The following is a 14,398-nucleotide window of genomic DNA, read 5'->3' on the forward strand; positions in this document are numbered from 1 at the left end:
GAATACATACCATTGGGGAATTTCGAAACGTATCCAAAATTTTAAGTGCTGTTTCATAATCCTTTAATAAATGATATGATATAGCGAAACCAATCCATGAAGCACGCTGTGTAGGACGTAACATAAATAACTGGTACCTTGTGTCCTAAAAAGATATAGAAATAAATACTACTATCAGATAAAAATTAGGTTGATAACGCCATTAATGAAAAATAAACAAGAATAAAACAATTTATACATATACAATAAGTAGAAATAAGGTCCATCATATTAAGGATTTACCTTATAGCCCTCCAGATCCCTCATCTGAATTTGAAGCAGCGATAAGTCCCTAAGAATTTGAATGTTATCCTTGTCCCATTTAAGGGCATTTCTATAGCACTTAATGGCTTCATCATATTTCTTATCCGAGCGTTGTAAAAGTCCATAAACGTGCCAACAAACATGAGATTGCAAATCATTCCTAAGACCTCTCCGGACATGATCATATGCTTCTTCTTTGCGACCTAAGCAGTTCAGAGTGAGACCTTTCATTGCCAAGGTCTCTCCATGTTCACTAAATTTAGGGTTTGATAAAATTTGCTTTGCAAACTTTATCCCATTTTTATACTGTTTGTGTTCGTAACACCTCTGCAAGAAACATAAATACGTTTCATAGGATAAAACGTTTTCATGATTTCAATACTATGTACTTCAATAAATTGGCATTATAAAGTATCGTAAAAGATAAACAAAAAATCATGTTTTCATTCATAAGATCGGTAAAATTTTTATGACCCATGATTGCCAGTGAATTTTTCATAATTTTTCAAAGAGTGCTTCATCATTACAGCATGATGAATACTCTTATTAACCGGAGAGTGGGGTCCAAAACAGAGCGTTTTGATTACATATTACTCACCAGAATTCGTTTAAACAAGGCATTTTCTTTGGGTGGCAAGGGATTGCTGGAGGGCATTTTTGTATAAATACAAAAATATAGGGCCTTTTCCACCCGGTAAACTTAATTTTCACCACAAAACCTCGTGGCCACAAACGAAGAAGTCGATCTTCGATCACGTGATCATCTGCGACAATGCTGTTCCGCCGGAAGTTCTACATCCACGGTGCCGCACACTTTAATATATTATATAGCTTTTAGAAATTTATTAACAAGAATAATACGTTCTTTGCGTACGTTCGCGTTTATATTTCGTTATCTTTGATGCTTTCGATGATTTTACCTTTTTCGGAATTGCATGAAATACGTATTTCTAAGTAATGATAACCAATGATACTTAAGAAGCATTTCTATGAAATTACGAAAGTTATGAAGGATATGATATCGTTTGAATCGTACGCGATGAAAAATTTAACTTTCTAATGTATACATATAACAAGATCATTTTTTATATACATCCTATATGAATTATGTAAATATATTATAAATATGTTATAAAAACGTTATTTATACTCCTTGGAATCTTCTATAACATTAAGTGCAATTTATAAATTGTTTACTCCATGATTGGTCTACTTTAGAAACTAACCTTAAATTTTGTATAAGCACATGGTCTTCAAATCAGGAGGCTTTTAAATTGTTCGAACTAATGTAGCGTACATTAGTTAATGTAGTGTACATTAAGAATCATATTTTTTATACTTTGATTACAGTTTATTTTTTGTAAATATAATTGTAAAAAATACATATAGAGATAATAATTTTTGTACAATGTAGATTTGATTTTATATCTTATTTCGTAATTATAATCTTATAAGAGGTTATGAAAACAATATGGCCGAGCTTTTTACGAAAGATATTAATTTATAAAATATGTGTCCTCGGGTTTATATCTTTTGGAATTAAGTGATTTATGTACAGTAATTTATACTTTTGAATATTTGGTTATCAAAATTTGTATAAAGAGAATAACAAAATGTCATTAATCTGTAGAAAGTTATGCTTTTCTATTTTATCTGAGCACTTTGGTCAGATTGTGCAATCTGTGGCTGAAGATTTATTTAAACATGGTGCAAGACCAATAGGATTAATTTGTCATTCAACGCATCTTCCTATAATAAAGGTATAATACATTAACTTATTTTAATTAATTTATTTCTCATTTATGATATATGTTTAATGTTGTTTTTAGATTAAAGAGTCATTATGCGTTTTAATAAAACATGGTCTTGTTACATACAATCAAACAGAAAGGGAGATGGAATATTCTTTAATTGTAGAAAATGTTTTACTTATTCTTCGTTACCCAAGGTAATATGTAATTTATGTAACATGGATTTTGTTGCTTTCAATTCACAAATAAATGAAAATAAGAAAGATTCATATAATTTAAATGTTTTAATTTTTATAGGTATATATTCTTTGTAAAAACAATATGTGGAAATGAATGTGAAATGATTTTTGAAGAAGTATTAATGCATGGATATATAACAGCTTCAGAAGCAATCACAAAAACATATAAAAAGATTGAACAATCACCTTGTATGTAAATTTATAGTTTTAAATTTTAACTTAAAAATTAATTGTATATATTATATTACAATAATTTTGATAAATAATTTTGTTCTATTAACTATGTACTTATATTTTTAGCTGATTTGCAACCATCAGTTCCAATTTTAAAAGAGAAATTTGAATTACTTGTCAAAAACCAGTTTTTAATGCGCAGTTTAGACACAATTGAAGAGAGAAATGAAAAATGTGATTTTACATTACCAGATTTGAATTTGGGTGCTATTACTAAAAGAATAGAAGGAAATGATATTGATTGTGGAGATAGTAAAATTTATTGGAAAGTTAATTTTGATCGTCTTACTCAAGACTTTAGGTAAGAGCTGCAAAAGTATTGTGTACATAAAACACATGAGAAATTTGCAATATAATCTATAGGGATCAAATTATTATATCAGCTATGAGCAGACGACTTGATGAAAATGCAGGAGCATTGATGAGACAGTTATTAATTCTTATGTATTTACGGACAGCATCATGGGAAGACACATCCAATCCAATACCTCTTACAGAAATAAAAGAAGCAGTTAGAAAAGTCGATTGTCCATTACTTATACAATATCTCGATCAATATTTACGTCTGATTGGTACGAACATTAGTTATAAAAAGTGTACTTGTAAACTGCCTAAGTATTTCGAAGAACATTGCATAATACTTAGCTAAATGTATTGTTTCAGAGGAAGATTCTAGTCAATTTTTAAAACGGGTTGGGGATTCGGGAGGTGGTCAATACAGCGTTAATATGAAAGAGGCGTTTAAACAATTAGCATGGACCACATTAGAAAATATTGTAACGGAGCGATTTGGTTCAAAAGCAGCTAGAATTTTTAGGTACGATATCGATTAATATCAATTTTAACATTGATTAACTTAAGTATCTTCATTTTACTGTACAGGTTAGTGCGTAATAGAAAGTACATCGAACAGGAGCAAATTCAACAATTGGCAATGATTCCGGCAAAAGAAGCGAAGCATCTAACGTATACTCTTTTGCAAGAGAATTATTTACAAATACAGGAAATAAAGAAATCTGGAGTATCAGCTGGACCAATAAAAACATTTTTCCTATTTCACATTGATTTAAATTTGGTTGTTCGTATGGAAGTGGAGCACTGTTATCATGCACTGTACAATATTATGCAAAGACGAGAGTATGAAGCAAGCAGCAATAAGCGGATGATCGATAAACAATTGCGAATGCAAACCCTTACGACTAATTTGAAAGAACACGGTGCTAGCGAAGAGCAATTAGCAGAGGTGCATATAATTTTCGTTATTATATTATTTGTAATTGTTCAGTAACAGATTAATTTCATTCAAATTGTTCACAGATTGCAGAAATGATGACACCGTCTGAGAAACAACAATTAGATAAAGTTCAAAATAGAATTAAGAAATTAGGTATTACCGAATTGCAGATTGACGATACTTTGTTCCTATTGACAATGTATTTACGTTACCACTAAATAAAGACATATCTTTTAAATATGTAAAACTGTGATAAATATTAACGATGCTATCCATTTTCACTATCCATGAAAGAACAAGTACATAAAATTTCATTCATTTATATAGTTATTTATTTATGTATAATAATGGTTACGCTTGTAAAATACAAACAACAAAGAATACCTAACTTTCAAATTATTGTAATAAATATAATCATATATCTATGTTTATAATAGTGCTGCTCTCTATGTGATACAGTGCATTTGATGTCACTATCTGTTAGGGAAAATGATCTTGGAGTACACACCGTTAAATGTTCTACCATTGACAAACACTTCGTGTAATTATACCTTTTGATCTATGCGATATGAATGTATGTTAGTTGATTAGAAACAAATTATTAGAGTTATGAATCACAGCCAGCTCAAGGTGCCTTATGGATCAGTAAATAAGTCGAACGCTGCAAATGCTATTTATAATTAGCTAAAACGTAATTCCATTACGGTATGTATGTAAAGACTGGAGACCATTATATTTGGTGTGTCATTACTACCGTACGTTTTACTTCCAAGTATGATTTTCCCTTAATTCCTATTATATACTTTATACGTTCATCTCAACACTACCGCGATGAAAACGGACTCTTCCGTTGTAAATATTTATTAATCATAAAAATTCAAAGTAGGTAGTGTTAACAGTGAAGATTCACTGATTTTAAATATATATATTTTGATTGTACGCTATTGACACCAATTAATAACGTGTACTACATCTGTCGCGAGTAGTGATAAGATGATCGTGAACGTGTAATCGCATTCAAACATGCATCTGACTGATTTTATACTTTTTCCTTTTTCCCTTTTCGTGACACATATACACACACGCATACATACACACACACACTCTCTCCCTCTCTCTCTCTATTTCTTTCTCTCTCCCCTCTCATGTTCTTCTCTCATTTAGACGGTATTGCATAGACTATGTACATTGCACGTACATACAAGTTTCTTCTAGAAATAACGTTGTATACCTAAAACTAATGTTGAATTTCGGTAAAGCGTTATTTTATTATATTTTTTTCATACCATTAACAACAACGTACATGTAAATGAAGTGAATTCTTGGAATATTGAGATTGGATGTTAGTGTTCACTTTTTTTTCTTCGTTACGTTAGATATACTATAGTATTAGTAATGTATTCGTTTTACAATTTACTATTCTTACAGTTTGCATTCGCACTGGTTGCATTTCTTTTCTTTTTTTTTTTTTTTTGTCTTTTGAAATCCGATGAATTTACAGCGAGTGCATTGAGATTATCGTGAAAACGTTCGTTTCTAGGTATACAAACGAAAAGAAAGAAAAATAAAAGGAGGAAAATATTGTGTACTTAGCATCTGTCGTTCCTGACAAAACTGATCTGTCCATGAAATGCAGAATTGAACTTTATAAAGAAAACAACGTGCTGGGGATAATCAAAATCGATGAAAATTTCTTAACAGCTTAATTGTACGTACGCGATCCGAAAATGCGTTCTTGAATGTAAAAGGACCGAAGAAACCGCGGTAGAAGGTAGAAAAATAAGAAGAGCGAATTATTTTGAAAGATTACGAATATATGGCACAATAGGAAATAACATGCAATGGGCGCGTTTATACCCTCCACATATCAATTGATTTATTGAATGATTGGTTACTTGTAGAATGAATAGGGTTGAATTATTGTTATTTGGAGGTCAAATTGGCGAAGAAGAAGGAAATGGAAAAGTAAGAAAGGAGGAAACGCAATTGCTCGAAGGAAACGTAGAAATGTCTAACGAAAGTGCACCTTTCGTTTCTCCAGGACGTGATAAGAGAAAGAAAAAAAAAACGTTTCAGTGTAAATGTAAAAAAAAACATCTAATTGTTGCGTGAGCGATACGACATTGAAAATTTTTGAGTATTCGAGCACGCAAATGATCGACGAGCTTCGTGTCGCCCGTTGTCGTCGTCGTTGTCATCTGAACTGGCACGTACAACTTCTATTGCTATGCGTAATAAGGATAATTATTTTTAAAAAAAGAGAGAGAAATAATATAATAATATTAATAATAATCATAATAATAGTCAATAATAATAATAGTACTAAATAAAACTGATGTGACAATAATAATATTAAGGATAATAATAGAGATAATAATGACCAAATGAAAATAAGAATATGCATCGCATTTTTAACATTTCGTTAAGTCTACGTGTTCTCGAGTAAATTACATATATGTGGCGCTATGCAAGATACATCACAATATAGTTACACTGTACATTCAATAGTATTGACACTTCTTTTTGCGTCGGTCGATTTCTCCCTCTCTCTCTCTCTCTCTCTCTCTTTCTCATCCTCTCAATACCGTTCACACTTTCGTGCTATTTTTTCTCGATCGACGAACACACCGCCGACGCAGTTGTACAAATCTATGTATATACATAAAATAAATTATTATCAACATTAAGCTATCCTATCTGCCGCCGGCCGCGGTATTCGAAAAGCACCCGACGAAACGCGGGCACAGATATATCGAGGATACTGGCTCTCTTTATAAAATTATATTAGGTACCTTGTATAGAATTGCACTGATTATAAATAACAAAAAAAAAAAAAAGAGAAAAGAAAAAACGGTGAAAAAAGAGATGTAGAAGTTATCGAGTTTTTCACGTCGAGCCAACTCTGCCGACCCGGGAACCGGAAGGGACGTCATATCGCCACAAACCTCCGGTCCGCGAAAACGCTATTTGGCACATAAGTATTATCACATCGAGCTCCCGATTTTTCCAGTTTCGGTACAATTCGTTTTCCCGAATTACATACGAGACTTTACGCCCTATAGTTCTATATTGTTTTTTCTCCTTACGAGACGGTGCTCGTTTTTTCCTCCTTTCCTTCCTTTTTTTTTTTTCTATGACATCCACTAACATCACGGTAAACAACGGTGTCTAGATTCTCTCGATCGGCTCCCATCAGGTTGATCGTGCTTTCACGAATTCGCACAACTCGAAGGAAATGAAAAACGGAGAAAAAATGTAACAACGTGTGTCCGGAAAACATCGAAAAACAAAACACACAACGTCGTATTAGAATTTGATTATTCGTTCGTTTACATCGTTTACAATAAATAACGCTAATTTCCCCGTCCGTAATTTTACGCAATAACATTGTACTAAAATTGACGCCGCGCGTGTCCCTCTCTCACTTTCTCTCTATTCATTCTTCCTATACATACACACTTCCTTTCCTTCTAATAATACACTTCGATTACTTCTCTTTAGATTTTGGTTTTTCTTTTATTTAGAAAAAAATTCTCTTCGTCTTGCCTCCGCTTAACGCTATCTCCGCTTAACGTTAGGTCCATAAATTAATCGCGAAAAATACTATAAGTACTATAAGTGTGTTTTTAGACGCGAAACGAAGTGGCCACACACCCCTGTGACTCGAGCGGGTTCATATCGCGTGACGGAATGTGGAATTCCACATTTTCTTCTCGTCCTCTGTCTCGGTCCTCGTGCGATACACCGGATATCAGTGATTGCATGTGAATATGAAAAAAAGGACCGTCCGCCGTGAACGTGGGATAACTATACGATCTAATAACGCGTGTTGCCGCGTATACTCGGAAAACGCGTGATGCTGCAGGATACTAACGGACCACAGCTTTTTCTTTTTTCTCTTTCTTTTTTACTTCTCTTTTTTGCGTTCAATTTCTTACATTTTTATCTTTTGTTCATTTTTATTTCTGTCGTTTCTATTTATCTTCGTTTCTCACGTATTGACACGGCCGACCGGAATGGCGTATCGCTATAGACGCGCACGCACACGCACACGCGCGCACACACACACACAAACAGACACACACACACACACACTAGAAGGAATAGGAACAAGACTTTTTTGGCCGCTCACCGTATTTTCGTACACATACTCACGCACGTACACACAGAAATACGTGTCGCGATCGTCTCGCGGTGTGTTGAAACGCGGCTCATACGAAACGCAATAGAAACGAATTCGATCGAGCATCGGCGGGAGAGTGCATCGGATCGATCCTTCTGGCGCGCGTACACACATGTGACACATGGCAGTCTTACGAAAAATCAGGTATGTGTGTATATATATATATATGTATATATATATATATATGTGTGTGTATATATATATAAAATGTGTGTGTATATATATATCGTTTTATATTTGTATTTATTTACCTCATTTATTTTTTATGTATAATTCTAGCGTTCATGTTACTCTGCGCTCCCGCGTACGGAAAACACCCGCGAGATGGATACCGACATACGTTGACACGCGAATCGACGTTCGTTACCTGATCGAGAATTCTACTCACGCGCATATCTCGTTACCTAGAACGTTACCTAACGACGATTAGACCTTATCGTTCGCAGATTTGCGCCGCCTTGGTCGCGGTTTTGATTACACCAACGGAATATACCATTGGTAACTCTCGTGCCGCCGTCGTGTTCGTTGTCCCGTCGGCATGGATCAACCGTCGCGCCTGCTTTCCCCACCCCATTCCTCTTAGTAATAGCATAAGCAAGCAGGAAACCATCAGAGCTCCGCACGATGCCGTTATCCACGTCGAGCTCACGTTCACCGGTGTCCCGTGAATCGTTCGACGTACATGTATACGTAGCGCATAGCGAGAAAGGGCTGGTTGGCCGATATCGGTCACGTGACTCTACATCATGACACTCTGTCCCAAAGATTCGAGTCGTGATGTATATGTCCGAGTTACGCACGATCTTTCAGCCATGTGTGCACGAGCAACGTATCTCATAACGAATCGCGCGACATATTGGGCGATACGATGACGCGACGACGGCGGATCCAAGGAAGCAGGACACATCGCCGCTCGAATCCGCGGGAGGGCCTCCACGCGTCGTACGATGGCACAGAATTGTTATATATCACAACCTCTCGAGCGAGGCTTCGAAACGCTCAGTCACTCTTCGAGAACGTTTTTCTATCCCCCGACAATCGACTACATATATCGTTTCCACGTTTCTGTTCACGCGACGATACACGCGTTCATGCGTATATATTCCTTTCACGCGAACCACCAGAAGTTTTACCAGAACAACTCGTGGCCGAGTCTCGACGTTGACGCTGCTGCTGCTGCTGCTGCTGCTGAAGATGATGCTCCGGGCGGCCATGGCGGCTGACCCGGAGCTGCGGTTCAATCTTCGTCGTGATGTCGCGGACTGGCGTCGTAGCCACCGATCGAGCCCGAGTTCTCCGGCGAGAAGTTCATCATATCCGACGGTGATAAACTGTCTTGCGTATAGTAGAACGATGGATGATCGGAACTGGGACCAGCCGCGCCGCCGTTCAACATGGTAGCCGGCGGCGACACGCTAGGCCTTGCCGATGGACCGGCCGCCCCCGTTCCCGGATGATGTTGCGTGCTAAGATCCGAGCCCACCGGAGACAGGAAGCTCATCTCTGGCCCGCTGTCACGACACCAGAGCTGTCTCATTTCCTGCCGTCGTTGCCGCATCAGCGACTTATACTCGGATATGCGCATCTTCTTCCCATCAACGATGCAGGTGCGCTTTGGTCGCGGCCTGTACCTGTAGTCGGGGTGTTTCTCCATGTGCAACTTCGACAATCGTGATTGTTCCTCGTAGTATGGTTGTTTCTCGGAGTTCGACATCGCTTTCCATCGAGCACCTGTGCAAGTAGAAGGAATATCGTTGAAGATGATCGTGAAAGCGACACTGGCTTTCTAATGTAGGAGGAAGAAAGGTCTATTCTATCTATTATATCTATATATAAAAAGAAGTTTTAAAAAAGCGTTTCTGCGAGGGATGGTAATGTTGGGAAGTTGATAATTTCGAGAATCACAAGATCGATCCCAATGTTTGCGTTATATCACATTTGAGGGGCACGGGAAAAATGCGACACAAGCGATGAGATCGTTAATTTAAGAAAATCATGATTGAAACTTTCTTACCGAGTATTTTCGATATGTTGGAATTATGCATGTCCGGGCAGGCTTTCAAAATTTTCCTACGTTCGTCCTTGGCCCACACCATGAACGCGTTCATAGGCCGCTTGATATGTGGCTTGTTCTCACCCTCCCTCTTCTGCTGTCTCACCATTTTAGCTGAACAGAGAGAAGACGTGTTAGATGTCAACGTCGCTTGGCTTCCTCCCGTGAGAAGCGAATCTGATTTCGTGAGCATCACCTGGCGCTCTCGAAACAAAAGCGTAACGTCAGCCTCGTGGCTCGTCAAAAGACTGCTTACCTTTTTCCGTTATGTCTTCCGGTACCTTGTAACCCGGCTCCCGCCACACTGTAATTTCAGAATATCGCAGCATGTTATAATTTGCAACAGCAACTCCGAGCAGATTATGAGAAATCATCGGAGTGATCCGAATGCGACATCGTTCATCGAATGGGTATCCCTTTTTACGGTTTATTTATCATATCGTTACAAATAAATAATTTTTAATTCAGATTTTAATAAAATTTAGAACGCCTAATAGTTTAACGTCATTCTGTTCTATTTTCCAACAATCTAATATTTCAAATACCAACGATGTATTTACAATATCCTCCCAAATTCTTTTAATTTCACAGCTGTGTCATTACTTTTTCGGGTCGGCGATAAGGCAATACCAATAACACTATCTCGAATTAGCAGAATAATGAAAGTAGTATAGCGCAAAGGATGAGAAAATGTATTTACTGTGGGGCGTGGACAGATAATCCTGTTCCTCCTGCGCAGCCTCCTCCCGGGAACCGGAGTGCTTGATCGGTCGTTGAGTCTGCGGCGACGGAGGCATTGCACCAGCACTCGGTGGTATCCCGTAAATGCCACGCATAGCGAAATGCTTTTCGACGGCGGCAACCGCGGCGGCAGTCACGGCACCTCCTGGTCCAGCCGCTTCGTCTTTGGCCATTACCTTGCCCACTGCAATGATAAGTCATAAGCCAGATAAGAAAAGATAGAGGGAACACATTTATGGCAAAATCAACGTATCACGTTAACGTCATCGTCTTGTCTCATTGTACAAACAAGCAACGATATACCGCGAGGATTGCACCATCGACCGTTCCTCTGATGTTAAGATGTTGGGTTAGGTCTTTACTGGGTGAGACATTCGATATCGTAAGATTATATCAAAGGAAAAGTTTATTTTCATGTTATCGAAACAAGCGATGAACTGATTAGCAGAATTGAAAAATATTTCTCTCGAGCTTTTTTTTTTTATATCAATTATTAAAATAATATTGCTTCCTGTTAATATTTCATACTAGTTTCTGTGCTATTTATACTTCGTACTTTATATTAATTTACTTGCTCTTTTTGCTAATTACTGGAGGTAAACAACATTTTTATGCCGCAAAAACTATACACGATATCGGTCCTTCTTTCAAACAACATTTCTATGTCGCAAAAACTATATATGATATCGATGGTTTTTTCAAACCAGGAAGTCGACGAGGAGAATTTACGCAGCAATCTAATATCCGAGTGACAGCTCATGGAATCCGCAGGCTCGTTTCTTCTTCTGCTTTTTATCCCATCGTTTTCCCCTGCCCGTGTCTTTTTCCCGAGGATACGCGGTGCACCGAGCCTTATCTTAGAATCACGTTACGCGTCGTTGATTGTGCTTTAAACCGAAAGCAAAAACCGGCCGCGAAAGGGAACAGGTTTACTTGGGGGCAAAAGAAAGGAAAAAGCCGATCGCGAACAATCAGGTAAACGCGCGCGCATACCCGAAGATAATTAACCGTACGTTTCTGATCCCGCCGCGTATTCTATGGGGTATTGATCGAATTTTTTCCGGTTGGTCCCCCCGCGGCCTCGCCTGTCCCCCGAAAAGGGTACACTTTGTCGCGTTTATAAACGACCAGTGAATTGCGTTTACCGATCGGACGAGAATCGATACATCGATATTCTACTTTCGTGCGGTCGATCGGAATTTCTATCAGACTCGCTTGTACTTTTAATGATGAAATTCATCGTGATATCTATACGAACCTCGTTAAAGCAGCCATCCGATTAAAGCAACAGATGTTTCGAACGTAACCGGATGCTATTCTATCATGGTTTCGATAGTTGTTCTTCCATCGTAATAGTAACCATTTTTTTATTAATTAAATCGCGTCGTACGAAAAAATAAGTTTGTAATTCAGATTCACATTTTTGTACATAGTAGACCTCTTTATTGTTAAGGGAGTTACGTCGAGTGTGTAAAAGATGTGTATTTTGTATTTTTCACAGTGTATGGATGAACTATTTCAATTTAATAGAAGATGTTACTTACTTGGCGAGGAGAGGGTGCTCAGATGAGGTGGCAGACCTGCATAAGGAAGGGTTGTGAGATAATTCCGTGGCATCGGTAGGCCAGGCGGAAAGAGTTTCGGCGCGGTCGCCGCGACTGGTTGCTCCTGTTGACCGCTACTTCCGGCCCCTGTCGAGTGCGAGTCGCTACCAGGTGACGAGGAAGATGCCGTGGCCCCCGACGACGAGGATTTCGGCTTGGTGAGGTTGAGAGGCGCGTCGAGATCCTGCAGAGGAGGTGCGGTTGGTGCTACGGCGGATGAGATCGGCGTCGGCGACGCTTCCTTCTCCATCTGCGTGGTCATTTGCGCGAGGTGCGCTGTCGCCCAGCTCGGTCCTTCCCGATGACTGCTGATCATCTGTAACAATCATCGTCTATCGTTTATATCTACGAAGATCTTGACAATATGTCTTATTTCTTTGCCTTTTCTCTCTTTTCTCGTTTTATACGTCGCATCGAGTACTACAAGTTCAGCCTGTATAGTTACATTTTTTCACATGTTTTTCTAACGTAAGAGCAGCGTCTAGACTTATACTATGATTTATAATGTTTATTTGTAACAAACGATTTAGATAATACTGTGGGATGATGTTAATAATACGTGCAGATGATATCGTACAAGACGTGAAGTACATTCGTAACATCGAGACGTCATGACATGATTTTTTAATGGAAAAATAAATCGAATATGGACAACATCTCCCCCTCGAAAAAGTCGGCTTTAAGAGCACGTGGTATTCCCAGTATGTCTGTAAATTAATAGGAATAGTTCAAAGCACTGTAACCGAATGCTTAAAATACCGATCTAAATCAAACGCATACTAACTGTTGCCAATGTAATTTGCGGATCTACCTCTCGCAACGGTCGAACAACTTTGTTTGCTACCCACGACGGATCACTGCCACCTCCGCCAAGATCATATTTTTAGTAATAAATTTTTTCCCAAGGGAGAAAACCATCTCGTTAAAGTGACGTTTATACCGCGCTGCCTGCTGATCGTCGATCGACGCGCCTCGAACCGTGAATTTCCGCGTTTTCAACTTCTTTTTTTTATGCCGTTTATCAACCCACCTCCTTGTCGGTGGCGCCACCTATGTCACTCAACGATGCTATGTGAATTTTTCATCGGATCGAGCGAATGGTGAACCGCTTTTAAAGTTTAAACGCTCGGTGCTACGTGTTAGGTGTGCGTACACGAGGCTTGGTATAAACGTTGATCAAAGTCGAACGCAGGAATGAACGGGGAAATTAGGATTGCGCTGGGTTTACGTACGTTAGCGATCGAATTGATATGTTTGTTGGTGGTGGTTGACGTCGACGTAGCCGGCGGTGGCGGCATAGGCGATTGCACCGGCAACCCTCTGAGCTGTTCGAGAAACGGTAGGAACATCAAGGATTGCGGCCCCGACATGCTCAGCTGGCTCTTTGTCATCTGAGCCTGTAGCTCCTGGATGTTGTGCTGCATGATGTGCTCTTGCTGCCGCTTCAAGTGCTCCGTTTGCATCCGTTGTATCTCGATTTGCTTCTGCGAGTCGACGGTCATGTGCGCAGGATACGACTGCAAAGCCATGGGACGAGCAATTAGAGGGATGATGAATCACGTTGTGGCGGGCAAAAAACAGAGAATGAAATTTCCCTTCCATCTTTGCTTTCTGGAAAACGAAAGACAGCGTAGCTCGCTATGCTCGGGTATTCATTTTCTGCTTTTCAGCTGGAACGACAAGGACGAGGAAATGTAACGTGGGAAAAATTGTTAGATTCACGGGTGGTTTAATCTTTCGAGGAAGAACGACAATATTTCCCTCTATTCCATTTTCCTCGCAGCGTAACGACGTTGTTTCAGATTCGTTTCGAAATTCCAATGGAAAATTGATAATTAAATTCTGTTCTTAAACAATTTCGTATAAGCACGATCGCGTGTCGTAAATTTTCTCGACTAAATACGGCATAAAATGTAACGAAGACAGTATAAGACAAAAGTATATTCATATGAAACTTCGCAATGTGTTAATCCCATAAATGCATAATTATCGCACAAAGTGTCTAGTGTTTGTAATCTCAAAAATACTTATACATTTACGAATTTTGTTATTCTTT

At 38.5% G+C, this 14,398-nt stretch overlaps 3 protein-coding genes across 10 annotated transcripts in view; 1 reads left to right on the forward strand and 2 right to left on the reverse strand.

Annotated features, from left to right (window-relative positions):
- LOC126915828 (N-alpha-acetyltransferase 15, NatA auxiliary subunit) overlaps positions 1-1,093 on the reverse strand; it is a 45,152-nt gene extending 44,059 nt beyond the window's left edge. The window contains exons 1-3 of the mRNA XM_050720905.1: positions 902-1,093; positions 283-630; positions 11-145 (exon numbers count right to left, since the gene is read on the reverse strand). Of these exons, the coding sequence (XP_050576862.1) occupies positions 11-145; positions 283-630; positions 902-958 (540 nt within the window). The 5' untranslated portion in view covers positions 959-1,093. The remainder of the gene's footprint in view (positions 1-10; positions 146-282; positions 631-901) is intronic.
- A 454-nt stretch (positions 1,094-1,547) lies between these two features.
- Positions 1,548-4,008, forward strand: LOC126915838 (DNA-directed RNA polymerase III subunit RPC3). Of its 2 annotated transcripts, XM_050720944.1 has the most exons (9): positions 1,549-1,855; positions 1,934-2,063; positions 2,133-2,251; positions 2,352-2,482; positions 2,594-2,828; positions 2,891-3,099; positions 3,191-3,344; positions 3,410-3,770; positions 3,845-4,008. In XM_050720944.1, exons 3-9 carry the CDS (start codon positions 2,199-2,201, stop codon positions 3,977-3,979), a joined length of 1,278 nt encoding a protein of 425 aa, XP_050576901.1. In that variant the 5' UTR covers positions 1,549-1,855; positions 1,934-2,063; positions 2,133-2,198; the 3' UTR covers positions 3,980-4,008. The 2 variants fall into 2 exon arrangements, with proteins under 2 accessions (XP_050576900.1, XP_050576901.1); XM_050720943.1 differs by having other exon boundaries at positions 1,548-2,063.
- Positions 4,009-5,210: 1,202 nt separating this feature from the next.
- LOC126915827 (transcription factor SOX-6) overlaps positions 5,211-14,398 on the reverse strand; it is a 325,178-nt gene continuing 315,990 nt past the window's right edge. For 6 of the 7 annotated variants that reach the window (XM_050720899.1, XM_050720898.1, XM_050720903.1 and 3 more), the window contains 6 exons: positions 13,575-13,859; positions 12,283-12,658; positions 10,698-10,922; positions 10,254-10,301; positions 9,959-10,111; positions 5,211-9,675 (listed from right to left, as the gene is read on the reverse strand). In XM_050720899.1, the coding sequence (XP_050576856.1) occupies positions 9,182-9,675; positions 9,959-10,111; positions 10,254-10,301; positions 10,698-10,922; positions 12,283-12,658; positions 13,575-13,859 (1,581 nt within the window). In that variant the 3' untranslated portion in view covers positions 5,211-9,181. The remainder of the gene's footprint in view (positions 9,676-9,958; positions 10,112-10,253; positions 10,302-10,697; positions 10,923-12,282; positions 12,659-13,574; positions 13,860-14,398) is intronic. The other variant, XM_050720904.1, reaches the window with a different exon arrangement.

This window comes from Bombus affinis, chromosome 4, assembly GCF_024516045.1.
Source record: "Bombus affinis isolate iyBomAffi1 chromosome 4, iyBomAffi1.2, whole genome shotgun sequence".
NCBI classification, from domain to species: domain Eukaryota; kingdom Metazoa; phylum Arthropoda; class Insecta; order Hymenoptera; family Apidae; genus Bombus; species Bombus affinis.

Bases quoted from the DNA above. Each gene is read 5' to 3' on its own strand.
- LOC126915838 (XM_050720943.1), top strand. From the start codon at position 1,917: ATGTCATTAATCTGTAGAAAGTTATGCTTTTCTATTTTATCTGAGCAC. The intron at 2,064-2,132 runs GTATAATACATT...TGTTGTTTTTAG, and splicing joins CGCATCTTCCTATAATAAAG to ATTAAAGAGTCATTATGCGT. The intron at 2,829-2,890 runs GTAAGAGCTGCA...TATAATCTATAG, and splicing joins CGTCTTACTCAAGACTTTAG to GGATCAAATTATTATATCAG.